General features: G+C 51.2%; 1 protein-coding gene and 1 long non-coding RNA gene across 4 annotated transcripts in view; one reads left to right on the forward strand and one right to left on the reverse strand.

The window, feature by feature from the left end:
• LOC135288501 (uncharacterized) overlaps positions 1-25,638 on the forward strand; it is a 447,298-nt gene that overhangs the window by 4,556 nt on the left and 417,104 nt on the right. The gene's annotated exons all lie outside the window — the stretch shown is intronic.
• Positions 424-11,079, reverse strand: LOC135288430 (maestro heat-like repeat-containing protein family member 6). Its single transcript, XM_064401824.1, has 14 exons — positions 10,542-11,079; positions 10,168-10,232; positions 9,416-10,062; positions 9,011-9,158; positions 8,612-8,802; positions 8,392-8,529; positions 7,997-8,111; positions 7,688-7,825; positions 7,280-7,456; positions 6,993-7,148; positions 6,733-6,834; positions 6,268-6,370; positions 5,937-5,993; positions 424-557 (listed from the first exon to the last, which is right to left on the reverse strand). Exons 1-14 carry the CDS (start codon positions 10,657-10,659, stop codon positions 424-426), a joined length of 2,289 nt encoding a protein of 762 aa, XP_064257894.1. The 5' UTR covers positions 10,660-11,079.

Here is a 25,638-nt window from a genome sequence, read left to right on the forward strand (position 1 = left end):
GATTAAGGACATAGACTTGCAGAAAGCTCCCACAGTTGTTAGCTTACGAGTATGCACAAGGAGTTTCTCAAAATCCTTATATAGTACATCAATTAACAGAGTGGCGTAAGTTCGGGACCAGGAAAGCGACAGGGGCCGCGGGAGAGCCCGGGGCGGACGCGGCGGCGAGAACGCGTATGGTGGCGGCGGCATGCTCGGTGCTGGCGGCGGTCCCAGCGGTGCAGCGGCGGAGCGGACCGAGCGCTGCGGAGGCGGCATGCTCGGTGCTGGCGGCGGTTACGCGCACCATGGGTCCAGTGACACGCACGGTGACAAAAAGTCGCACGGCAGCTGTCCGTAGGGAAAGAGCACAGATCGCGAGGGAAGTGCCAGCCGGGGCCGGGCCAGCCAAGGCGAGACGCGGGGGCCGAATACGCGGCAGCGTCAAGCGCAGTGCCGGTGGTAGCGGCGGCGGACGCGCACCAGTAACGCAAAACCCGAAAGCTGGAGCTGGGAGGGCTTTTTCACTTTTTGCAACCGCACAAAAGCACCAGCGGTGTGGGACATGCTCCCGCAGGCTGCGGGTGTTGGCGCAGAGCCAGGGGGAACCAGCCCGAGCGGAAATCCAGGCAGAGCGGAGCCCAAAGGAGATCACGGCTGCGCGGGTCCGGGCGAGGGCGTTCCTTTCCGCACCCCCGAGGTGGCGCAGGCTGAAGCTGTGCCCAAGCAGGCGGGGACGGGCGTGGGCAGACATTCCTCAGGGCACCGCCCTGTCACAGCTGCCTGGCAACCACAGCAGCCAGCCCATCGCAGCAATTCAAACAAGTGTCTGAGAAAAAACAGGTCAGGAATTTTCTTCAAGATCAGGATGGAAAACTTCTGCAAATTCACACAGTGCTTCATCATGCAGCAGATGTTATACGGGGCATTTCACCCAACTGTTCCACAGGCTTTACAGTTAGTTTCCCAGGTTTTTTTGTAAATGTGTTTGCTTTTCTAAAAGTGATTGAGTATTTGGGTTTGATAGCTTTAAGTTTGATGACTTCATGGCCTTTCCCTTGCCTGAGGCGGGAGCAAACTTTTAGCGGGGCAGAGTCTAAGTAAACTTCCTAGTTTCTGTTTGGACTACATGTGAGAAGATTTAAACTGTAATATTTCTGTATACTATAGTCTTTATGGTCTTTGCTCTCTTCTATTCATTAAGAGATGGCATTAGATAAATGGATGTAAATGTGCTAATTGTTTTTGTACTGTCCTTATTTTAAGTGAAATTATTTGTGTTTAAAATTATCTGTCATCTTTCTCAGTTTTGTTTTTAAATATCTATGCAAACTGTCCAGCTTTACCAGCCTGTTATCCTTCAGTTAATGATTGTTGTCAATCAGTAAGAAATCTCAGTGTAACAAAATGCCAGAGGAACTGCTTTTATTGTAAAAAATTATTCCCAGGGAAACAAAATGTCATGTAAAGATGAAAGTATTAGTAAAGATTCAATTACCCAAGGTGTCTTGGAAGACAGAGCATTTGGAAAAGGTCAATCAGACCCTGTTATGGGGTCATCAGTCGATTCCCCAATGATTCAAAGTTTTAAGAATTATTTATATTAAGTTTATAACCTTTGTTATTTTTAGTTTTTGTAAGTAATGCTGATAGTGATTGTTGTTAATATTACATGAATGCTTAGAAAAGGGGTTGTCTTAACTTCCTTGAACACTTGCTGTTGATAAATTGATTACATTATGTGAATTCTCTGATTTTTGTGATAAGAATTATTATTAAGGTATTGTTGTAGTATTTACAGCCAGCTTTCATGTGTTTTTCTATTTTTTTTGTGTGATCACCTGCAAGACACGTGTCTCTTCAAGATCCTGTCTTTTATTTCCTAACTATTTAGATGTTTCTGAAAGTTTTTATCCAAATTGCCAGTTCTGTGGTTCTTTTAATTATTATTACAGGAATACTCCAGCAGAGAATTCAAGAAGTTTGCTGTGTTTGGAAAATCTCTGTCTTGACAGAAACTTCAGAAAGATTCAATTGTTTGATAGTTTGATTAGTTTGTAACCCTAAGGTTTCTTGTTTATAACAGTTGTTTTTAAAAAGTCCTGTTTAAAAAATGTGTTAAGTGACACTCACCAATTAGAGTTTGGGCTCTGGCCAAGCTCTAGCTCTATTTGGATGGAGTGACTGACAATCAACCCAGATGTTTTCTGCATCAAAAAGTATTCAAGTCCTTTTGACTTGGCGATTTGACCATCTATGATAGCTGAGCCATTTTCAGAGGGAGTTGGGGGAAACATGAATCCGGACATGATTTCTCCAATTCTCTGTCATTTTAAGGTTTATCAGCTGTCGCAGACTCTGGGATAAAAGTTCAGTGTTGTAGTGTTTAGTAATTTTCTGATCTTGTATGTGTTGTTGATTGTGTGTATTATCTAAATTGATTCCTAATTACTCTTATCTTAACATTTCTTTATGTAACATTGCAAAATGAAACCAGGACCCATTCTTCACCTCCAGGATTTTGAGAAGATTCTTCAGTCCTGCAGGGACGTGGGATTTGTTTGTGTTTTAACAGGTGCAAAGTCCAGATGGATTTCAATGAAGAATGTGTAAGTCTATCAAGAGCAAGAGAAACTTTGACCATTCAACAAGCAAAGAAGACAGACAGATATTGGACATGCTGTCTCAAGATGTACAAAGTGTAAATCATGCAGTATTGCAGAATAGAGCAGCAATGTATGCTATAGGGATATTAGGTGTAATAGTATTGCTAATGCTGTATTACCATGCTTGCTTAATTGCGTACAAAGAATAGTGAGTCAGATGATGGGAAGGGCTTGGAAAACAACACTTCTGGCCCAAAAAGAAAACGGGGGAAATGTTGGGAGCTTTGTAACAAGCTAGCTACGAGCTAAAGGTCACTGTGAGATTAATTTGACCGAGATAGAGAATGAGGGGAGTTGCCATTCCAACTAAACTGTGTCCTTGGCCCACAGATGAAGAAATGCACAGACACAGGTGGTAAAGCCAAACAGCCTGGGAAAGTAGTAAGTAGTTATACCAAAACAGCACGTAGATAGCTGATAACTAATTAGCCAATGGTGAGCTGGGATTTTGCACTATGCATGAGCTAATTAGAAGGTGTATAATAATTGGCGATTTGGGAATAAAGACGAGACTTGTCGATCATCATATGGTGAGCGAGTCTTCCTTCTCCATCAGTTCTGCCCTCTTCCTGATGATGCTGTGCACGGATGGAGCCCTGCCGTGCTTTCAGGATGCTATTCTTGAAAACTTCTAGCATTCCCAGCCCCTGTGCTCTCCATGGATGCCTGTCATGGAATCCCTCTCAGCTGGGTTCAGAGCATCCTCAGATTGGCTCTTCTAAAACAAGGGGTGGCACAGTTTCTGGAGGATTCCCATGCAGAAAGACTTAATTGTACTTGTGATTGGAAATCCAGTTTTGTTTGATCAGCTGCTCTTACAAAGAATTTGTACCAAACCCTGGAACGGTGAAAAGCCACTGAGCAGGAGATGCAGCATGGTGCATCATTGGGAGGGGCAGGCAGGCCATGCACATTCAGGGAATCCCCCCCATCAGAAGGACATGAATGTTGTCCCTCTCATCCCTCCACCCCACAACCAGGCCTGACATCTCCTCCTCTGGAGTGGAGTTTTTCCTGTTATAACGTCATCTCATGCTTGGTCAGCACGTGAGAAGAGGCTGCAATGGCTTCTGATGCCACCTCCATGCCAAACACAGCTCCATTGGGTGCTGTTCCTCTTTCACAGGTTAACTTCCCATCAATTGACCAATCCATTGTTTCTCTCAAGGGTCACATTCCCATCAGTTCATCCATAAGGTTTCCTTCACTGTCTGTTCTTCATTGTCTTGCTGATGTGCACAGCAGCGGATCAAATGTGGCAAGGACTTAGACACGACTTCACTCCTGACTCACAGGCTCCTTGTGCCACTGCTGGCCTTCCGTGTGCTCAGCAAGATCTGTAACTGCACAGGGTTGTGGAACTGCAACTTCAGCACAGGGACCGTGCCAGCCTGACCTGCCTCGTTCCTGTGCACAAAACACGGCGTGGCAGAGAACGGCAGCAGGGGCCTGTGTGTCCCAGGGCCCCGGATATGCGGCGCTTCAGCTCCACAGGGATGCAGGCAAAGTGAAGAAGCCAAACCGTTTATTAATGAAAGCCAAAAACAAGGGGTGATATGGGAGGGGAAGAGGGAATGGGCAGTGTCTGAGGGCTGGAGGGAGGGAGGTATCTACAGGCAGGGAAAGGCCAGAAGCCATGCGAGCTTCCCACAGGCTCAGCTGTACCAATCATCAGCTGTGCCTGGAGCTCCAGCGGCAATGGGAGATGGTGTCCTGTTCAGTGTCTCCTGGTGCTGTTCTTGGGACACTGGTTCACCGCATCCTGAAGATGGACCTAATTCTTCAGCTCTTCTGGCAAACCGGGCGTGAATATTCAGGTTTCAGTGGGACAGACTAGTGTCTTTCCTTGGGACTGAAATGGCTGGAACAAAGAAGAGAGCCACAGTCAGCACCCACATCTGCATGAATCCTAGGAGACCCTCCTGCCAAGGTGGGCTGCTTTGTGCACCCCAGACGTCATGTTTTGGGAGAAGCTGCTGGCAGCTTCCTCCGTGTCTGCTAGGAAACCAATCAATGGCTGCCGTTGGGAATTGATAATCTGGAAAGCTGTACACAAAAGCCTCTGTGAAAAACACATCTTAAAAACAAAAGAAACTCGGGGAACTTTCTCTTTTCCCTTCTGGCCGACAAAGAGGTAACACTGCTGGCCCAGCCAAGGCCTGGCTGAGGTCCGTGAAGAAGAAGTCCTAGATGGGAAAGATGAGGAGATGCCTTTAGTTTTAGGCCAAAATTCTCTTGTAATTCTCCTGTATATGGAGAATGATACTTTTTTCCCTATAACGCATGAAGGTATGGGGAGATGAAAGTGTTCAAATGGTAGGTATTGAGCAAAGACCTCCATGCTAAAGTCAGCAGATGTTAACATAGCTGTGATTCTTTGAGAAGTTTCAACAGAGACAGAGAGAAGAGTGATGAAGATCCTGTGTCCCCAGGAACAGAAGATCTCTCTTGCTAGAGATGAAGATGATTTTAGAGAACAAGAACTTTGCTTTTGAACAGCTCATCTTTAAAACAGTAGCCCATAAGTTGACATGCCACATAAACCCAGCTGTGGGAAAAGCTTGTGGAAAATGGGACTAATTTCAGCATTGCACATTTCCCTGGGTGGCTGCTATTCATGGAAATTGAGAGCCACGAGAGAACTGTTTTCTTATGGAAAAGTTTCCATAACATTAATAAGAGGGACTTCTCTCCTTAAGCAAAGAGACAAAAGACTATTGCAGAGGTAGTAAACTGACTCAACATTTTGGTTTGGTCTCTTTACATTGTCAGTGGGAAAGAAAAGGTTGTAGGGGGAGGAGAAGTGTTCCGAAGGTTTTCTTCTGACTCTTATTACTCTTTCTTTTAGTTACTCTTAAATTGTTCTTCATACCCTTTTAAAGGCTCGACCCTGCTTTGGCTTTCTCTTAATTCTATCTCAAAGGGGAAATGAGTAAATACATTCTGGTGAGCGAACTGCTGATTAACCAGCACTGAACCCACCACAGCAATTGGCACATTGGCCAGGAAATCCTAAATTGGCAAACCAAAACTACTACATACATCAGGGGTGTCCCACTCAGCTCTTCTATCGGCCAGAAGAGAGGAGGGGCCCACGGGATCAGCCACAAGACGCTGGCCACGAATCCCCCCAGCAGTGTCCCTGCAATCGCTCTGTGTGCTCTGGCCACGCCATCCCTCATGCACACAAGGAGCGAAGCCCACCGCAGCCGGGACAGGGATGGCAGCTCCCTGCCCGGGCATTGCAGCTCTCCCTGGCAGCCCCGCTACCAGCCCGCTGCCCTCACTCACCCTGACTGTGGAACTGGAGCTCTTCCCTCTTCCTCGACAGGTAGCGCGCGGCCATCCCTGTGAACACAGAGCCTGTCACGGCGGCAGCGGCACAGCTCCCTGCCAGCGGCGCTGCCAGCGCTGCGGCCACACGCCCTGCTGGCCCGGCAGGGCTCAGCCCGGGCCCTTGCCGCACGCTGCCGCCCAAGGGCACGGCTGCCAGAGGGCGGCAGCAGCGCCCGGGCCAGGCGGGGCTCCACGGCGCCGGGCCCGGATGGCGCTGCCGGGGCAGCGGGCGGGGCTGGGGCCGAGCTGCGGCGGGCCGGGGAGGGAGCCCGGCCTCGGGGCTCACCGATGATCCTGAAGGCCGCCTCTCGCAGGGACTCCTGTGGGCTATCCAGGAACCGCAGGGCCCATTGCATGCGCTCGCTCGCTTGTCTTCTGTCCTCTAGCAGCTGCAGAGAGTGGCAGCAGGGAAGGCTCGGCGCGGGCTCAGCCCCTGTGGCGGGCGCTCCCTGCGCCCAGCCCCGGCCTCCCCTGCCCGCACAGCCCTGAGGCGCGGCCAGCAGCCGCTGGTGCCGGGCTCCGCAGGGGGCAGAGGGCCGGCTGCTGCCCGGGGAGCCGCGGGGCCGCCCCGCAGCCCCGCCGCGCCGGGGCTCCATGGGCACCCGGCTCGGGCCCACAGCAGCCTGGAGAAGAGCCCGCGCGGCCTCTGGGTGCAGCAGCGGGCAGGGGCACAGCTGCCAGCCCCGCACACTGAGCACCGCGCTCAGGGGCCTTCTCCAGGCTGAGCCTGGGGCTTCCAGGCCCTCCTTACCAGGCACTCATCAATTTTCAATGGCTGCTGTGTCTTCAGAACCCTCTGGAGATCCGTCTTCTCCAAGAAGCCAGCTGCACAATACAGCGTTTTCATAGAGGCCTGGAGAGCAGCAGAGAGCCAGAGATGGCCCCACAGCCCAGGGCACCGGACTCACATCCCTGTGCCAGGGCCTGGAGGAGGCTGCAGCCCACCAGGCACCGGGCAGGAGGCAGCTGAGCCCCCTGCCAGAGATCCACCAGCATCACAGAAAACCTCACCTCTGCCACACGCTGGTTCTCCTCATGGCAGTGCAAGAAGAGTGGGAGCAGGCTCTGGCTCACAATTCTCTTCAGGGGCTTTTTACCCTCTTCCACTACCAATTCCATCACCTTGCAGAAGAGGGAAATGGAGAGCAGCTGCAGATGGCTGTTGTCCTGGAGGAAAGAAGGAGAAAAAGGCCTAAGCATCACATATGCAGTACTCCTGGGCAAAGGCCTGAATATCCAGAGAGCACAAAATTTCTGGCCAGCGGCCAGTGCCCATGGCTGGGGCCACAGAGCCTTACACGGTCAAAGAGTGGCAGGAGTGCCTCAGCTAGCTTTGGGGCAGAAGTGCTGGATATCATGAGATGTTTTTTCTGGAGCATCTTCTTCAACAGAGAGAGGGACATGCTGACCACTTGTCCATCTGCATCACCCAGCAGCTCCAGAAGTCTTCGAGACACGCTGCGTATAGGTCTGGCCTGTGTGGAACACAAGGCTGAGCTGGGAGGCCATGGACGGCTGCACCGCCAACAGCGCCCGGGCACTGCGACCCCACCCTGCTGCTGCAGGGCCCACGGGCCAAAGGCCTGACCCAAAGCAGTGGGGCAGGTGAGGCAGGAGAGCTGGGAGCAGCTGCCTCAGCTGCTGAAGCCCTGCCAGCCCATGGGGCTGCCTTCCCCAGGGCAGCTTCAGCCGCTGCCCCTTCTCACCATCAAGGGATCCTTGCTGAGCACCTCGAGGCCTCTGAGCGCCAGGCGACGCCTCTCCCTGCACTTGCTGTGCAGGCAACTTGACATGATCTTCAGGACAGTGTGAGCACATTTACTCAAGTCCAGGCACTCGAGGACCTGAAAGGCACAGGCAGTGATGGGGGACCCGGCCAGCAGCAGCCCGGAAACGCACAGGGCTGGGCCCAGGCAGCAGCACAGGGCACGGGCACCGTCCCAGGCAGCTGTGGCTATAAGAGGGCAGAGAGCTGGGAGGCAGCTCAGCGAGGCAGTGCTGGCCACCAGGCTCACCTCCACAAGGAATGCCAGGAAGGGCAGATCCCACCTTGGCTTTTCACAGCTGAGCACAAGGAGAAGGCGGTATGCGACATGGGAACACATGGAGGTCAAGACATGGCGCATCTCCCTGGAAGGGGGAAAAAGGCACCAAGAGCCTGAGGTGGGGGGACCAAACCTCTGCCAGGACTGACTCACGGAGGTCTGGTCTTTCCCCAGCATCCCTGGAGGGGATGTGAGCGCTGTGGGAGGTGGCCCCTTTGGGGCACCCTCGTCTCCCAGCCTTTTCCAGTCTCCTTGGCTGTCCCTCGGTGTCAAGGCCCTCTGGCCCTTGACCACAGGGACTGTGTGGGGCACCCGGGCACAGGGCAGAAATGCTGAGGGCAGTGTAGAGGAGAAGGGGGTCTCACCTGGCCAGCAGACCCACGGCATAGTGCTGGGTGTGAGCAGTCAGCAGCGTGTCCCAGCCACACTTACGCTCCATATCCATCACCTCCTGGTCACACTGCAGTCGGTAGAGCAGAGCCTTCATGGCCTGCACTGCAAACCTGTGTGCAGAGCAAAGCCCAGGTCACACTGGGAGCACTGGCACTGGCCACAAGGGCATGGGAAGGACAGGAGGACTGGGACCTGTTGGGCCTGCAGGGAAGGCGATTTTCCTCCTGGCATGCTCTCCAGAAGTTTTCAACTTCCTCTGGTGGCATCTGCTGTGTGGTGATGACAACGTGGAAGAGCAGAGCCGTAAACAGAGGGTAGAAAGAATGAATCCTTGTCTCATGGTACAGAGGCACCTGGACAATCACCCAGATCACCAGAGTTGCCTGCAAGAGAAGCAGCCCAAAACGGAGCTCAGTGCCGAGGTGTCCTTGGGGCAGGGCCCAGGGGCAGATGCAGGGGGAGCAGTGGGCCTGGTGGCCCCTGAGCCTGGCCCTAGCCCAGGTTTCAGCCCAGTGACTGAGGCAGGGAGAGGATGGAGAGCTGCTGGAGAGGCAGCTGGGGACTGAGAAGAGACCAGTTCCAGAAACTCACAGCCAGGGCAAAAACGTCCTGATTGACCCCATCGGAGGTGCACATTTTGCTCAGAGGCCAATCCTCCATTACACGGACCAGTGTTGGCAGCACTTTCTCCATTGTTAGTCTTGACGAAGCAATGGCTCTCCACATCATTGCAGCAGCTCTGTGGGATCAGGGCTCTGTGTCAGGGGTGTCTCAGTCACAGTACCATGCCCTGTGCAGCTGTGGGGGCACAGGTGACAGAGCCCCGGTGCCCTGAGGGGCAGGGAGGGAGCATTGGCAGCAGGCTGGGCAAAGAGAGGGGCCCGAGGGTCCTGGAGCTCTCTGCCTGTCTGGCAGAGCCCATTGGACAGGCTGTGATGGGCCACGGGCCCTAAAGGCTGGTGAGCCCTGAGCTCTCAAGGCACGTGGGCCCTGTACCTGTCACACGTTGGGGCACAGCGCAGGAGGGTCAGCACCACATCAACAGGATGTTCTTCAGCCAGCCTCACAATGTCAATTTTCAGCCTGGCATCCACAGTGTCATGGGACAGCAGCCTCTGGTGGATGTTCCTTACAATGGCTGGCACCTGGAGGACACCTGGGGGAAACTTGGAGCGCTCTTCAAGGGAGCAACTTCCCCAGCTTCCCTTCCCGCCACAATGTGCTGGCCTCAAAGGCTGAGGGGCCCCAGTGATCACGGCTTGAGGGGGCACAAAGTCCTGGGAGGCCTCCAGGCCTGATCCCAGCCTGCTTAGCTGCTCCTGAGAAGAAAAACAAGGGTCCCTGAAATACTCTGGTACCAATTCCTCAATCAGAGTCGGAGTGGGCGTGGTGTCAGGATTTGCGGTGGCTTCAGTCTCTCCAGTGTTGGCATTTGTCATGGCCACGTCCTCAGTCACTGCCTTGTCTCCGTTTGCTATGTCCTCTTTCATTATGGTGTCAGAGTCTTGTGAGTGCTCAGCTGAATCCAGGCTGACATCAGGCTCTGCCTGGAACTCGGTCAGCCCCGAGTCAGGCTCGGCTGGGCCCTCAGCTGCACTGGTCCCGGTCTCTCTGCGCTGAACTCGCAGAAACTTCCGGAACATCTGCAGGACAGGGAAGCCAGAGATACTCCATGGCATTCTCCAAGCGTAGTGCTCGGCTGAGCAGGGACAGCAGGCCCAGCGCATGGATGGGATGGCTGCAGGTACCTTCAGGGTTCTGTGGAAGCGGCCGCGGCTGGATTGCTGCTCTTGTGTGTGCTCCACGGCTGCATCTGGCAAAGAGCGAGCACAGCCAGAGCTGAGGGGCTGCGGGAGAGGCCGGAGAACACAGCCCAGCCCTGCGCTCCCCAGGCAGGGACAGCCCCGCGATGCCCCAGGGGGATGGAGCACGGCCACTGCGGGGTGTCTGCCTGGGCCCTCTTCCGTCCTGTCCATGGGCATGTCCCCAGGGGATGGGATGGGATGGGATGGGATGGGATGGGATGGGATGGGATGGGATGGGATGGGATGGGATGGGATGGGATGGGATGGGCCCACACTGGCTGCAGCCATCAGCCCTGTGGCCCAGCTCTGACACTCACCATCCTGCAGTGTCTGGATCTGCTCCGGCTCTTCAGGCTGTTCTGCTGGGGCAGCTCCAGGGCCTTTGTTTTTTTTCCCCCTGAGCACTATGAACAAGCCAAGGAATCTGCCTGCCATGTCAGAGTCTGGCCTAGAGGGCACCTTAAATAGAGGTTCCTCGGGATATTGCCAAGTCAACAAGTCTTGCAGTTGTTGAAAGCACCTGCAAGAGAGAAGCCTCAGGAAGGCAGCAGGACAGCAAGTCCTGCACTTTGGTCTTGAGGACTCCTGCCAAAATCACAGGAGACTCCTCAACAACGATTCAGGTCACCAAATCCCACGGTCTGGCCTGGAGTGCACAGGCCACAGGGATAGATGTCTTGGAAAAGATCCGAGTCACCAAATGCCACAGTCTGGCCGCAAGGCCAGCTGCAGGAACAGCGTCTGGAAAAAGCTCCGGGTGGGACACGAACGAGTGCGCTGTGCAGGGGCTCCTCACAGCACCGCTCTGTCCCGTCCTGTCCCGTCGCCTGCTCCGAGCGCTGTGGAGTGTTCTTGTCACCCCCAGCTCCTATGTCACCACGTGTCACAAAGGACACCCTGTCCCGTTCCATGCCAGTGCTGCAGCGTGTCACAAAGGGCCCTTGCACCCACTGCCACCTGCCCTGGGGCCGCCCCCAGCCCACCCAAAGTGGCCCCGGTTGGAAGGAATCCCTGGCCCCAAGTGTCTAAGGCAGCCCGACAGGATCTTTAGGAAGGGCTCAGCCCATCAGCAAACGCTGCCCTGCTCTGCGGGCTCAGGGCAGCAGAAGGAGCCCCCAGGGCTGCCGAGGCAGCCGCGCTGGCAAGGGCACAGGGCCTTCCACGGAAGCTGGCACGGCCTCCTTGGGACACGTCCCGGCTGCTGGCCATCCTAAACCCGCGGCTGTGACAGGCACAGGGAACGTGTGGGCCAGGGCACCAATGCTGCTCTGAGCCCTGGGGCCCGGGTAGCGCTGCCATCAGCAGGTGTGGCAGAGTCCCTGTCCAAGCAGAGCCTCCACCCCCCGAGCCCTGGCAGTGCTGCTGCCCCTCTCCTGCCCCAGAGACCTGTGCCCCGGGGGGGCTTGTGTGCCACAGGGAGCCAAAGCCCACGTGCACTGGGAGCTGTGCTCCTCCCTGCAGGGGCTGTTGGCAGCAGCACCTGGAGCACTGCTGCAACACTTGGTGTCTGGGAGAAGGCAGAGGCTGTTAGTCATGATTTTTTTCATAGAAGGGATTGCAGTGTGAAAAACAAGGTTCACTCTCCTGTAAAAAAATTAGAAAATGTAATAAAGTACAATAGGAGAGAATAAAGCAAATATTTTTGACTGGATGCCTTTTGCCATTCAGCCTAGACTATCCCAGCTATTTTGAAAACACTCTTTGTATACCATTTCTATTGCATCTGCCTGTTACATATTCACAAACAATTATGCATGTTGAACTTTTCTCCAAACCAGTTTCCATGTTTCAAGAACTGTTCCATGGCTCCTCCTCACGTCTGCCTTTTTAGAGCATGCGTATTCCTTGTTTGTGCTTTTAGTTCGTTCTTATAATCACCTCCATTTACGGGCTTTTGTGGATACTGACAGCCTGGTCAGTGAGAAGGCCACATAAACATTCCCAGGAATTGTTCTGGGGAGTTTTGAAAAGGCTGAGAGAAAGAATGAAAACAATCTTGCGGCTGGTGTTTTGAACAGTTGTTTTCTCAGAAGATGTTTACCAAAGGGCATCTTCTTAATTAGCCAGTGGTGACGGGGTGTTGATTAAATGACCAGTCAGGTCCAGCTATATCGGAACAGTGTATAAAAAGGAATGGCTTTCTAATAAACTCAGCATTAACCTGCTGAAGAGAGTTAATGTGTCACTTCACTTCGGTTCCTGACTCAACGGTGACAGGTTTTGGTCCACATTTTCTTCAGACCGTGAGTGCTGATAGTTGACATATCTGTAGCAGGTGTCCTCGTCACATGTTCATTGGATGGTATCCCATGCAAGCAGGCATTTTAACACAAGCATACTACATCAGCTGTTTCTAAGTTTTAGTTAACAACAGAAATGAAAACGAGATCTTTATAGCAAAGTTCTTTTAACACCACACATATAGAATCCATTTCAACATTTGAAAAGGCCAGTATTGTACTGTGTATCTATAACAGCAGCAGCAGCACCTGAACACCACCAGCTGCTGAATTTCACAGGACAATCAGATTATACAGAGGCACTGCCATGTTTCCTTGTGTTCTGGGAAAAACATCAGCTCAGTCTTTGATGTTCAATGCTCCAGCTGCTGCGTGTCTGACAGTGGTAGCTCATGTCCAAACACAACTGGGTGCCTGCTAAGCACGGCACTGGGGAGCCACAAACAGGGAAGTTCAGGCATCGCAATATATCAAGCTTCCAACAATCTCTTCTCCATTTCCAGATGCAAACATCAGCAAACACATGCTGGAAAAGTCAATGAGTTCCAACATTGCCAGGATACGAATTTCACTACCGAAACCAAGCAAGGATTGCCCACAAAGCCTTTGGAAACATTTCCTGGATGAATTAATGTCTCTCCCATGTAGGGCTGTAATAGCTGAACATCTGCAGTGCTGGAAGATTCCAGGTAGAGTGGGAACAAGTCCACAAAATTTCTGTACAGTCTGAAATAGGGATGCAGGGCTGGACCAAAAGCTTTCCTGGGATGATGCTACTGAAATCCATTGCGTAATGATGCCCAGAAATTAATCAAAGCAAACAGTACTGCGTAGTATAAGGCCTATGGGGCAGGAATTTAATTTATTCGACATGGGGAGTGAGGGGCTTTAGTCTACCACAAATTCATTCTGGAATGAGACTCCCGATGGAGCCCCAGTGCTGCGGGGCGGCCCCGCGGCTCCCCGGGCAGCAGCCGGCCCTCTGCCCCCTGCGGAGCCCGGCGCCAGCGGCTGCTGGCCGCGCCTCAGGGCTGTGCGGGCAGGGGAGGCCGGGGCTGGGCGCAGGGAGCGCCCGCCACAGGGGCTGAGCCCGCGCCGAGCCTTCCCTGCTGCCGCTCTCTGCAGCTGGCAGAGGACACGAGCCGAGCGGCCGAGCAGCTGCGCCGGGCCCTGCGCTACCTGGAGAGCCCCCAGGAGCCCCTGCGAGAGGCGGCCATCAGGTTCATGGGTGAGCCCCGAGGCCGGGCTCCCTCCCCGGCCCGCCGCAGCTCGGCCCCAGCCCCGCCCGCTGCCCCGGCAGCGCCATCCGGGCCCGGCGCCGTGGAGCCCCGCCAGGCCCGGGCGCTGCTGCCGCCCTCTGGCAGCCGTGCCCTTGGGCGGCAGCGTGCGGCAAGGGCCCGGGCTGAGCCCTGCCGGGCCAGCAGGGCGTGTGGCCGCAGCGCTGGCAGCGCCGCTGGCAGGGAGCTGTGCCGCTGCCGCCCTGACAGGTTCTGTGTTCACAGGGGTGGCCGGGCGGCACCTGAGGGGGCAGCCAGGAGAGCTCCACCTCCTCACTGAGAGTGAGTGAGGGCAGCGGGCTGACAGCGGGACTGGCAGGAGAGCTGCAGTGCCTGGGCAGGGAGCTGCCATCCCTGTCCTGGCTGCGGCAGGCTCACTCCCTGTGTGGATGAGGGGTGGCATGGGCAGAGCACAGAGAGATTGCAGGGATGTGGGAGTGTGGATTCATGGCCAGCTGATCCAGTTGACACCCCTTCTCTTGTGGCCATGGCCAGAGCTGGGTGGGATGGCCCTGGCAGGATGGTCTCCTAGGATTCCCACCGATCCAGGCTCTGACTGTGGCTCTGTTCCTCTCTGTTCCAGCCCTTCAAGCCCTGAGGAGAGATGACAGCCCTTCCCAGGCATACATGTTAGTTCAACAGATAGTCAGTGGGAGAGCTGCAGAACGGGCTCAGAAGAACCAGAGTTTGTAGAAGACCTGCAAATGCCATGGAAGATGAGACTGCCTTGAGACCAGAAGAGACCAGCTGGAGCTCCAGGCACCGCTGATGATTGGCACAGCTGAGCCTGTGGGAAACTTGCATGGCTTCAGCCCTCTCCCTGCTTATAGATAGCTCCCTCCCTCCAGCCCTCAGACTCTGCCCATCCCTTCTTTTTCCCTCCATTCTCCCTCCCTGTTCACGGCTCTTTCCCTCTAGTCCTCAGATCCTGCCCTTCCCCTTTTCCCCACCCTGCTCACTCCTTTGCTTCGCCTTCCATGAATAAACAGTTTGGCTTCTTCACTTTGCCTGCATCCCTGTGGAGCTGCAGCAGAACAAATCCGGGGCCCTGGGACACACAGGCCCCTGCTGCCGTTCTCTGCCACGCCGTGTTTTGTGCACAGACCCAGAGGAACGAGGGCAGCTCAGGCTGGCACGGTCCCTGTGCTGAAGGTGCAGTTCCACAACCCTGTGCAGGTACAGATCCTGCTGAGCACACGGAAGGCCAGCAGTGGCACAAGGAGCCTGTGTGTCAGGAGCCAAGTCGTGTCTAAGGCCCTGCCACATTTGATCTGCTGCTGTGCACGTCAGCAAGATAATGAAGAACAGACAGTAAAGGAAACATTATGGTTGAACTGGTGGGAATGTGACCCTTGAGAGAAACAATGGATTGGTCAATTGATGGGAAGTCAACCTGTGAAAGAGGAACAGCACACAATGGAGATGTGGTTGGCATGGAGGTGGTATCAGAAGCCATTGTGGCCTCATCTGATGCACTGGCCAAGCGTGAGATGACGTCCTAAGTGGAAAAACTGCAGAGGAGGAGATGTCAGGCCTGGTTGTGGTGTGGAGGGATGAAAAGGCCAAAATGCACGCCCTGTTGATGCAGGGGATGTCCTGAAGGTGGGTGGCCTGCCTGCCCCTCCCACTGGAGCACCACGCTGAGATCCCCTGAGAGGAGCCCAGTGCTCCTTGCTCCTCTCTGCTGACATGTGAGCCTTTGTCTGGTTTCGGGGTGGCCCTGGCTGTGTGAGGGGGGCTACCTAGGCACGAGACAGCCTGTCCTGTCCCGCTGGGTCCCAGCAGTGCCTGGCAGCTGTCCTGCATCCACGTCAGGATGCTGGCCAAGAGCAGCCCTGGAAGCTGAGGCACAGGTCAGGGCCCATGGTGTTCCCTCAGGATACAGCAGTCCCGAGGGGTCTCCCTAATTCAAAGAAATCTGCAGACAAATGCACTGTCCACCAAAAGCCCTTTTCTTGAGCTGACGGGAGGGCAGGGGTCTGCACCCCACCAAAATGCTTCTCTGCCATGTATAAATTTCAGTGGGTTGATGTAGGAATTGCATCAAAAATACCATCCATCTTTACCCTGCTGAGGTGATTGCATAGGCAGGGGGTTAGAAATACATTCTGTCAGATTCCTGTCCTTGAAGCTGATGTCCAGGCGCTGGCCAGAGCGGTCTCCATGCCCTAAAGCAGCACTTCTTCCTCATGGCTTCCCTGCACAGGGCTCATTGCCTACTTGCCCTTCCTTCTTCTGCTAGAATGTGTCTAAAGCTTTTTTCAAGTCCCTCTCCTGTCAAGTTAGGCCCCCAGGTTTTTCTTATGCTAACTGGTGCTAAGTACTTACCTGGGTCTGTGCTAAGTACTTGTTTGCTTAAGTGAATTGCTTGTGCTTATGTCAAACAAAGGCCTTGTTTCATCCTCCCCTTCTCTTTATCCTGATGCAAATTCTTTTGCAAGATGCCCTCCACAGTCCACAGGACATATGTACTGTTATGCTGCTCTTTTAATTTTCTACCACATCCATAGGTTCATGATGGTTTAGAGGAGGGTTCATTTTTTTAAAAATTAGAACGGGTTTGCTGAGGAAGCTAAAAATCTGAGGAGCTGTTGGTGATTGAAGATTTGTCCATCACAAGAAGACATCTGACTCATGATGTTCTCTATCTTTCTCTATTTTAGTGATGATTTTGGTAACTTCTTTGATAGCAATTTGAGTGTCCATAAGGCTCTGTGAGATGCATTTTTGACTTCTGCCACTAGCCATTCTATATTAGGCTGGTACAGTATTTGTTTTGGAACATCAATGTTCCTTCCAGTTTGGAATTTGGGTGCTTCATGATACACATCGTACGCATTCAGCATAATCTCAAGAGAAGTTATTGTGTGGTGCAGCTGAAGTCACATCCACTTTTGGTTGTGAATTAAAAATAGAGAAGTTATTACCATTAGCAGTTTCATTTAATGAATCTGTTGTAATAGTTGTGCAAGCAGATCTCACCCAGGCACATCCCCTTCCCACATAACATACCTGTGACTGTGCATGGGTTACTGGGCTCATTTCACAAATACAAGGGCTGCCCTCAGTGTGCAGACACCGATCCTCTCTGTCAAGCCCTGCATTTTTGCACACAAAATTCAGTGCATCCCTTGGCACACATGCTTTGATACTAAGAGTTTGCCAGTTTCCAGTTTTCTTGTTGAAAATGACCCAGACATTATGCTGAACGGGACCGAGAGTTACATGAGTTCTTATAACTCCAAGGGCCAAAACTGGAATTACACAGTATTTTGTTGCATTCTTAATGGTTAATGTAAAAGACTGCAGGGTTCTGTTCATTCTATGTGAAACTGACCAATTGCCACCAAGTGTGGAAGTCTTTTTCAAATTCCTTTGTTGTTTCATTTTTAGGCATGATTTAGTTAATTCTCTTGGCAATTTCCTCAGCTCTCCTTTTTCTAAGTTTTCCTGAGATTACAGACTGTAGCCACAGCTGAGCTTGTCTACACTGAAATACTAAAGAAATGTTACCCTGTAGTTTTCCCATAAAGCCAACAACTGCTGGAAACAATCCTGCTGTGTATTGTTGGCCAGGGTGGTTAATAGGTTAGGTGCCAGGCTGTGGGTTTGGGCAAGTGTTAGCAGGGCTGATCTGAGAGGAGTTTGTGTCTGTCCAATATAAGAACTCACAGTGCTTCATTTATTGGCTAAGACTTCTTGATCAATAGAATTTCATATTACCAGTTCAGACCCAAACCGTCCCCTTAAGCCTTTTTTAGACCTATGATTTGGTGTCTGGCAATGTATCCATGTCTCCCAGCCTTTTAGGCTTTGCTGTATGAACGGGTAGTATTGCTGTTTAATTTTGGTTCTATTAGCCTCTATCTTTACATCCAGCATTTTCAGAGAGTACTGTGGATCTAAAAGCAACAATTGTTCATTTGTTTTTCTTACCACAGAGTGAAAGACTATATTATTTCACATATGGGTCCTATGCTATGCCATTGTTTGCTAATGTAAAGTTGTTTGTTTTAATTTTAAATGCCTATTGTGTGACCCATTCTGTTTTGCTCCTTGTCGAGTACCCAAGGCATGGTAACAGGTTTCTTCAGATACATTGCCTGCCTTTAGGCAAGCGTTTCAGAAACCTTCAGAAACCTTACACTGGCCCCTGGTAGTATTACAAATTACACTTACTTTACTAAAGTTCCTACTACAAATGGCTGAGTATTCTGAGTACCTCAGCCCATAAGAGGATGTAGTTGTGCTGTCAGGATTCCATGCATATCTGGGTTGCCATCACACGGTCATGACATTGGGCATGATATACCCTAAGAGGATGATTGTGCTCCCGGCTTCCCCTCCAACTGGATTGGTGACTATTTCTGATGGCCTGGAATATGCCAAGAATGAAATTCAGTTCTCAAAAGCAGATGCTCTGTGAGACCTGTTCCACGTACTAAGCATACCAACAGGACAATTTATTATTCTAGTGGCACAAGAACTGCCTGCTGGAAACAATATGTGTTGGGTTGCATTCCTGGCAGGCTCAATTCCTGTATCTCTGTGTGATGATGGTCCTCCCACCCCACCTGTGCCCTGCAGAAGAAGGGAACTATCTTGTGCTAGGTTATAGTCTCCCATTTTAATTTGCATAGCGCAAAATCCTGATAGGAATCACATGAGAATGGATTCACACGCTGCTTGTTAGAAAGGTCACGGATGTGCATGGTCACAGTAATAATCACAACTAAAAGAGGTTTGTGAGTTTCAAATTCACACGCCATAGAGGTCCTGCTTTCAGGTGGGACAAGAAAGGCTGGCATGGAGTCAGGTTTTCCTCAATCTTCAACTGCTTGGTCATTAATCCTTAAAATAGTGTAAAGAGTTTTTACATTATTAATCCCTTTTAGCCAATTAGGTCCTGAATATTTTTGAGTGTTTCATCTAGCAGGATCTCGCAGGCCAAGGAGATCATGATGGTAGTGACAGTCACCTACTGTGGCTTGGATTCCCATCAGAAATATCAGGAAGACAATGATGGTGTGAAGCGCATCTTGGTTTCTTCTGTTCTTTCTGAGGTCCACTTGTGTACTCCTCTTGCCTTTTGCAGAAGTCTTTTAATTCTGGAATAGTGTAGCCAAGAGGTTAACGCTTCAAGCCTAAAAGGCTGTATAAGTGATTAAAAGTACTAAATAGAGTCCTTTCCATTTTGGGATAAGAGGCTTTCCCCCCGGGGATTTGATGTATACCTGGTCCCCAGGCTGGATTTGTGGAGAGGTGCATCCTCTTGCTCCTCTGCTCAAAATGTGTTGATTTATTTGATGCAGCTGTTTTGTCAGTTGCACAGCATGGTTCTGCAGATACCCCTCCCCAACTTGTACAATGTCTTCCCCTTGACAGTTATGCTTATATGGTCTTCTGTACAGTATTTCAAAGGGATTCAGATTTTCTTTTGTTCTTGGTCTTCTCAAATCCATAATAAAGCCAAAAGTAGGGCCTGGGGCCAAGGTATGTTGGCCCCTTGTCCAGTTTTGACTATTTGTTGTTTTAGGAGATAATTCCTCTTTTCCTCTTGGCTGCTGGCCTGCGGCCAATACAGCATGTGTAGGTGCCCGTTGATTTGGAGCTTATTGCAAAGTTGCTGTGCAATATTTGCTAGGAAACGTGGCTCTCGATCAGAGGAGATGTCTAAAGGCACTCTGAACCAGGGCATTATGCTGTTTAACCAAATGTTGACAACTTCTTTAGCTTTATTTTTTTGGGTCGGGAATGCTTCAGGTGACGCTGAGAGGGAATCAGTGAAAGGTGAAAGGTATTTATAGCCCCATTTTCTTGGCAATTGAGAAAAGTCAACTTGCCAGTGCTGTCCAGGATATTGTCCCTTGTCTACTATGCCAAGCTCAACTCTAGTCCTAGTTTGTGGATTGGTTCTAAGACATCATTTCACACCCTTGGGTTACCAGCTTTCCACTAGAGTACAGGTTGCATCTTACTCTTGTCCTTCTCAAATAATTATGTAAGGCATCCTCTTCCCAGTGTATACAATTATGTTCATCTGTAATTAATTTTCACAATGCTTTTTCAGGTATAACTGTCTATACCTGAGGAGTTGCAAAAACAATATGTTTCCATTCTGCTCATAAATTCCTTGCTAATTCTAGATCTTTCTGATTATACGACATACATCATTGTCATATTGTTCCTTACCTTTGGGAATTAGTGCCCAAAACTCAGCATGGCTTTGTTCTGCTGCTCTTTTTGCAACCTGTTACCCCTTTTGGGGTCTGTTTCTCCTTTCTGATGTCCTTTGCAGTGCATAACTGCAACCTCTTGAGGTACTAGTACTGCCTCCAGCAATTTTAAGATTTCTTCTTGATGCTTAATTTGCTTTCCTTGAGCTGTCAATAATCCTTTTCTTTCCAAACTGCTTCATGGCACATATTACTCTGAAGGCATACTTGGAATCTGTTCATATAGTGATCCTTTTTCCTCAGGCTGGTCAGAAGGTACAGCTTAAAGTGATTATCTCTGCCTTCTGAGCTGACTTGCTCCATGCTAATTGTATATCCTGATTTTCACTGATCTGCTCTTACAAAGACACTCCCATCTGTGTACTGAGATTCTCCTCCTGGATTTGGGCTTTCTTTAAGATCTGGGCAGCTGGAATAAAGTGGACTTCATGGTTTTGATAGAGTCATGCTACAAAGGTTCCTTGTCTGTCTGGTGAGTGGCCAGGAATGCTGCTGGATTAACTAGAGAAGACATTAGTTTGGTAATACCACATTGTTCCACCAAAACTGCCTGATGTTTAAGAAATCTGGAGGGTGAAAGCCAACGCCCACCCTTTTGCTCAAGAAGTGCTGCTACTGAATGTGAGATAAATACAATTATTTGTTGACCTCGAGTGAATTCTCAGGCTTCTTGGATGTTTGAAACAAGAGCAGCAACTGCTCACAGTCAGGCTGTCCCCTACTCACTTCATCCAGTTGTTTTGAGAAGTAGGCTATTGCTCTCTTCTATGGGCCAATTGTTTGGGCCACTACAAGGACTACAATCTCTACGCCCCCTACACAACAAACAAGGGACCAGAGGGTTACAAGGAGCATAGGGCATCAGCCACTTTGCTTTCCCTGCCACTCCCGTCATCAGAAAATGGAAATGCAGGTAGAGCTCCTGCACTTGGTTCCTGTCAGACTGTAAGTCTCATTCGTGTCAGAGTCACTCTGGCCTTTCTCACCATCTACTTCTTCCTTGTCCCTCACCTGCCAAGCCCCTCTGGGTGACAATGCAAATGCAGTTCCACATATTCACACTCTTTCATACAACACAAAAGGGTACTTAGGGGCTTTCCCACAAACTAGAAAATTGTCTGAGCGCTTAAGGTGCTCCGAGCATCCAAAAGATATCATCCTATTGCTGGAAAAATTCCCCGCTAGGCTGCCAGGGACCTATGTCCTCCAGAACCTCCTCAGAGTATTTTAAGTTCTCTAGACAATCAATTTCAATTTCCAATCTGCAAGACCATTGTCCTGGTTCGGGGCTTGTTTGGGACATAACCCCCAAAGGGGCTTCTCTACAAAAGCAGCTCCAATTGCCCCTCCCCCCTCAAACCAGTTTGGGAGAAAATACCCCCATGGAGAAAAAGTGGAAAGAAACCTGTTTATTAAACAATAGAACCCAAACAATATTAAACAATAAAACTTCTCGCTACTCCAAAAAAACAAAAAAAAGCAAACTCAGAACAGTCCCCTCCCCGGGTTGCAGCTCGGCTCACTCAGTCTCTGATCAGTCTCTCTGGTGCTGGAAACGCCACGGCCCAGTCCCGGCCAGGGGGCCACAGGTGGAGCTGTCGGTGCTCTTCTGGGTGTTCAGTGCAGAGCAGGCTTGAACAGGTCCAAGAAAAAGGAAAAATCACAGTCCAGGGAACTTCTTTGCCTCAGCTAGCTAAAACTAACTAAAAGCAAAAAAAAAAAAGAGGAAAAAAGGAGCTCTGTCCGTCTGTCTGTCCATCCGCAGACAACACAGTCCAGGAGCAGGATTGTGTAGGAGTGAGAGCAGTCTGAAAACAAACTGCGCGCTTCTTCCCTCCCTTCTTCATTGTCTGGAAGAGAATCTTAAAGGTGTAAAACTTATTATTCAGTATAAACAGAACAAGATGACTGGGGATAAAAGCATCATATAGTCAACCCAGGACAACCATACAACGCTGTTTCCCTCTGAGACTGTGTCTCCACTTCTTGCATTCTTAGAGATGAACCTTGGAACACACACTCAATTTTCTGACTACTTCTACTCCAATTAATAGCATTCCATCCCCAAAGGAAAAAGGTAACAGTGTTGAGCACATTCCCTTCCTTATCTTCACATAAGGAAAGAATAAACGATGTTGCATTGACAGATTTAACACATGGACACACACACGATATTATACCAGACTTAATAAACTCTCTAAACCAGCTCCCAATCCAAATTCCAGCCACATTTAATCAATGCCAGTTAGCACACCACTCCCGAACTCTGGGACTCTAACCCACCAAGGGGACGCTCGCCCCTGACCCGGGACCGTGTAGGTGGGACTCCATGTGCCACCTGTGCAAGGCACCCATCAGACTTGAACCCACATGGTGTGAATGAGCTGTGTAGGCGGGGGCCTCTGTGTATGACAAACGAGTGAGTATTGCTTTATACCACGGGTAACAAAGGAACAGACAGAACAAATGCGAGCGGTTAGTGATAAAGAGTTTTTCCATATGACATACTTCACATCCTTGTCTGTCCCAGCATGGATCCAGGGTCTGTGGAGGCACCAGTTTCTTGCCTGTGGAATGTTCTACCTCCCCCAAGAGGAAAGAGGCAGCTGGAGGAAGAGCTTGCCAGGCTGCTCTCCATCCTTTAGCAGCAGCCCTGGCTGAGTGGAGAAGTCCCAGCCAAGCGCAAATGTGCCAAGGGAACAGCCGTGCACAGGAAGGCTCGGTGGGAAGGATGATCCAGGAACCATGGGCCTGGCAGCCTGAGCTTGCTCCCGGGAAAGGCCTTGGAGCAGATCCTCCTGAGGGCCATCCCACGGCACGTGCAGGGAACCAGGGGGTCTGCTGGAGGCTGGGAAAGCTCTGCGGAGGGACAGGGACAGCTGGGGGTCCTGGCGGGGTGTTGAGGGCTCCTGTGCGGGTGTTTGGGGGGATTAGTGTTGGGGGGCAGGTTGGGGAAAGAGTTGTCTGGAAGGGGAGAGGTCTAGGCTGGAATTGGAGTCAGTTTGAAGACAGCATCTGTGGTTTGGTGGAGCATTGGTTATGGAGGGCAGAAAGAATACCTGTGACTATTTCTGTTCATGGTCCTGATTATCCTGCAGGGAAGAAGAGGACTTGCATTCTTTTAGAGCTTCTATTCCTTAAGGGAATGAGGATGTTACCATCCGTTCATTGAAAACCATTTGAAAGCAAAGAATGGCCTTCTGTTCACCTCTGGGTAGTGTAATGTTTGTAAAGTGACTCCCAATGCATGACATCAAGGCACATGAGTTGCTGCTTTGAGAGGGGAAGGCAATTTCCAACTCTCATGTTCTCAGGCCATCACAATTGACTGGGGGAGTTTGCAACTTTTTTGGAACTACTTGAGTTGAGAAATGGAAAGTAAAGCTTTCCTGAAGTGAGGAGTCTTTAATGCCAGATTCTTCTGTGTCATCACGGTAAAGAGGCTTTTGTGCTGCAGGAAATTACTTTAATGAGAAAACACTTCCAGCATGTAGTACGAGCTTCTGACAGACACCAAGTGTTGCAGCAGTGCTCCAGGTGCTGCTGCCAACAGCCCCTGCAGGGAGGAGCACAGCTCCCAGTGCACGTGGGCTTTGGCTCCCTGTGGCACAGAAGCCCCCCCGGGGCACAGGTCTCTGGGTCAGGAGAGGGGCAGCAGCGCTGCCAGGGCTCGGGGGGTGGCAGCTCTGCTTGGGCGGGGACTCTGCCACACCTGCTGATGGCAGCGCTGCCCAGGCCCCAGGGCTCAGAGCAGCATTGGTGCCCTGGCCCACACGTTCCCTGTGCCTGTCACAGCCGCGGGTTTAGGATGGCCAGCAGCCAGGACGTGTCCCAAGGAGGCCGTGTGTTGTAGCGACCTGGTTCTAAGGAAACGCAGCACGACGGCCCAATGCTCTTGGCCGCTCGGGCTAAGGACACGCAGACATCAATGTGATAGACGGTCCAAAGGCCCTTTATTGGTTTTCTCCTCGGTATATATACCCTTGGTTCTTCCCCTACCTTTGGGGTCTGACTTTTACCTTATATGGTTAGTAAGGGGACTGGGTGGAGGCCGTGTTAGGTAGGGTTACAACATTCTTGGGGGGATTACAACATTCTTGGCCTCTTGTCCTGCGGCTATCCTTATCTCTGGGAGTCAGGTGAGGGAGGCCCTATCAGGTTTCCGTGACAGCCCGAAATCTTCCGACCGCCTGTCCCTATTCTCTCTGCCACATCTCCCCCCCCTTCTCCCACAAATGGATGAGGTAGTCGTCTACATGCTGATATGAGGTATCTAAGGTTGTCGCTTGACAAGGAAAGGGGATTTGGGGTTCCTGAGTTAGTTTTTCTGCCTGGCAAGTTCTTTCTCGGGTTCTTGCGTCCGGCAGCGTTCCCTGTTGAACTTCTTGTTGAATTCACAGCATCGGATGTCTGCCTAAGAGCAGGATGTTGGTCCGTTCCAAGCGGGTCCGGACGAATGAGACTAGCTTGTTCAGTAGGCACGGTCCGAAGGTGACGGCTAGAAGTAGGATTGCTAACGGACCTATTAGGGAAGAAATTAGAGTGGTTAGCCATGGTGATTGATTGAACCAGGATTCGAACCAGCTTTGTTGGTCGTCTCTGTCTCTCTGTCTCTGAGCCAGTCTGTTTCGGAGTTCTGCCATGGAGTCTCTGACGACTCCTGTGTGGTCTGCGTAGAAACAGCATTCCTCCTTTAAGGCGGCGCACAGGCCTCCTTGTTGCATGAGTAGGAGGTCCAGTCCTCGCCTGTTCTGCAGGACCACCTCTGAAAGTGAGGAAACTGATTTCTCTAGAAAGGATATGGATTTCTCTATTCTCTGTAGATCCTCGTCGACGGTCCTCTGCAGCTGGGACAAACCTTGGTGATGGGTCGCCAAGGCCGCGACTCCCGTTGCTGTTCCTGCCGCTCCTAGGCCGAGCAACATTGCGATTGTTATGCCTGTTATTATTTCTCTCTTGTGGAGTCGGCTGGGTTCTCCGAGGAGTTGGTACACCTCCTCGTCTGAGTGATACAGGATCCTGGGAACGATCAAGACTTGGACACAGAAGTCTGTTGAGTCATTGAATTTGTCTAGGAACACACAGGGACTCACTCTGGATCTTTGGCAAACCCACATGCCCGATGCGGATGGGACTACCCACTTTTTTCTCCTGTCGGGTTTGACTACTTTGGTGCACACGTTGCCTTCCCGCCTAGCTAGGGCTGTATTTCCAAAGCATCTCCCCCTCCCCGTGACCTGACTCAGGGTGATTCCTTTGCAGGGAGTGTCCCATCTGCATTGGTGAGGGGCGTCTGCTGAGGAATATGTGAAAGGGGTATCTAAGGCGACTCCTTCGTAAAAGGGTGGTTTGACATCGTAACATAGCCAACAGGAATTGGTTAGGTTAGGGTTGGATTCGTTTAGGGATAGGAAGGTAGCTTCTAACATGCGAAGGATTGGGTCCGAATCAGACTTAGCTAAGCGATGTGTCTGAATGGTTCTCGCTAGGCTTGTCTGGGTATTCGCGACCCTTGTAGGTAAGGTTTTGGGGTAGGTCGTGTTTTTCTCTTTCTGCACGCTTTTGATTGCTTTGTTTGGTCCGACCGCTCGGGGTACTGACGGTATGAGCCTGATAATCTGCACGTTCCGAAGGCCCAACTGGGGTCTCTGGGCTGCAAGA

The sequence above is a fragment of the Passer domesticus genome, chromosome 33 (genome assembly GCF_036417665.1).
Source record: "Passer domesticus isolate bPasDom1 chromosome 33, bPasDom1.hap1, whole genome shotgun sequence".
Lineage (NCBI taxonomy): Eukaryota > Metazoa > Chordata > Aves > Passeriformes > Passeridae > Passer > Passer domesticus.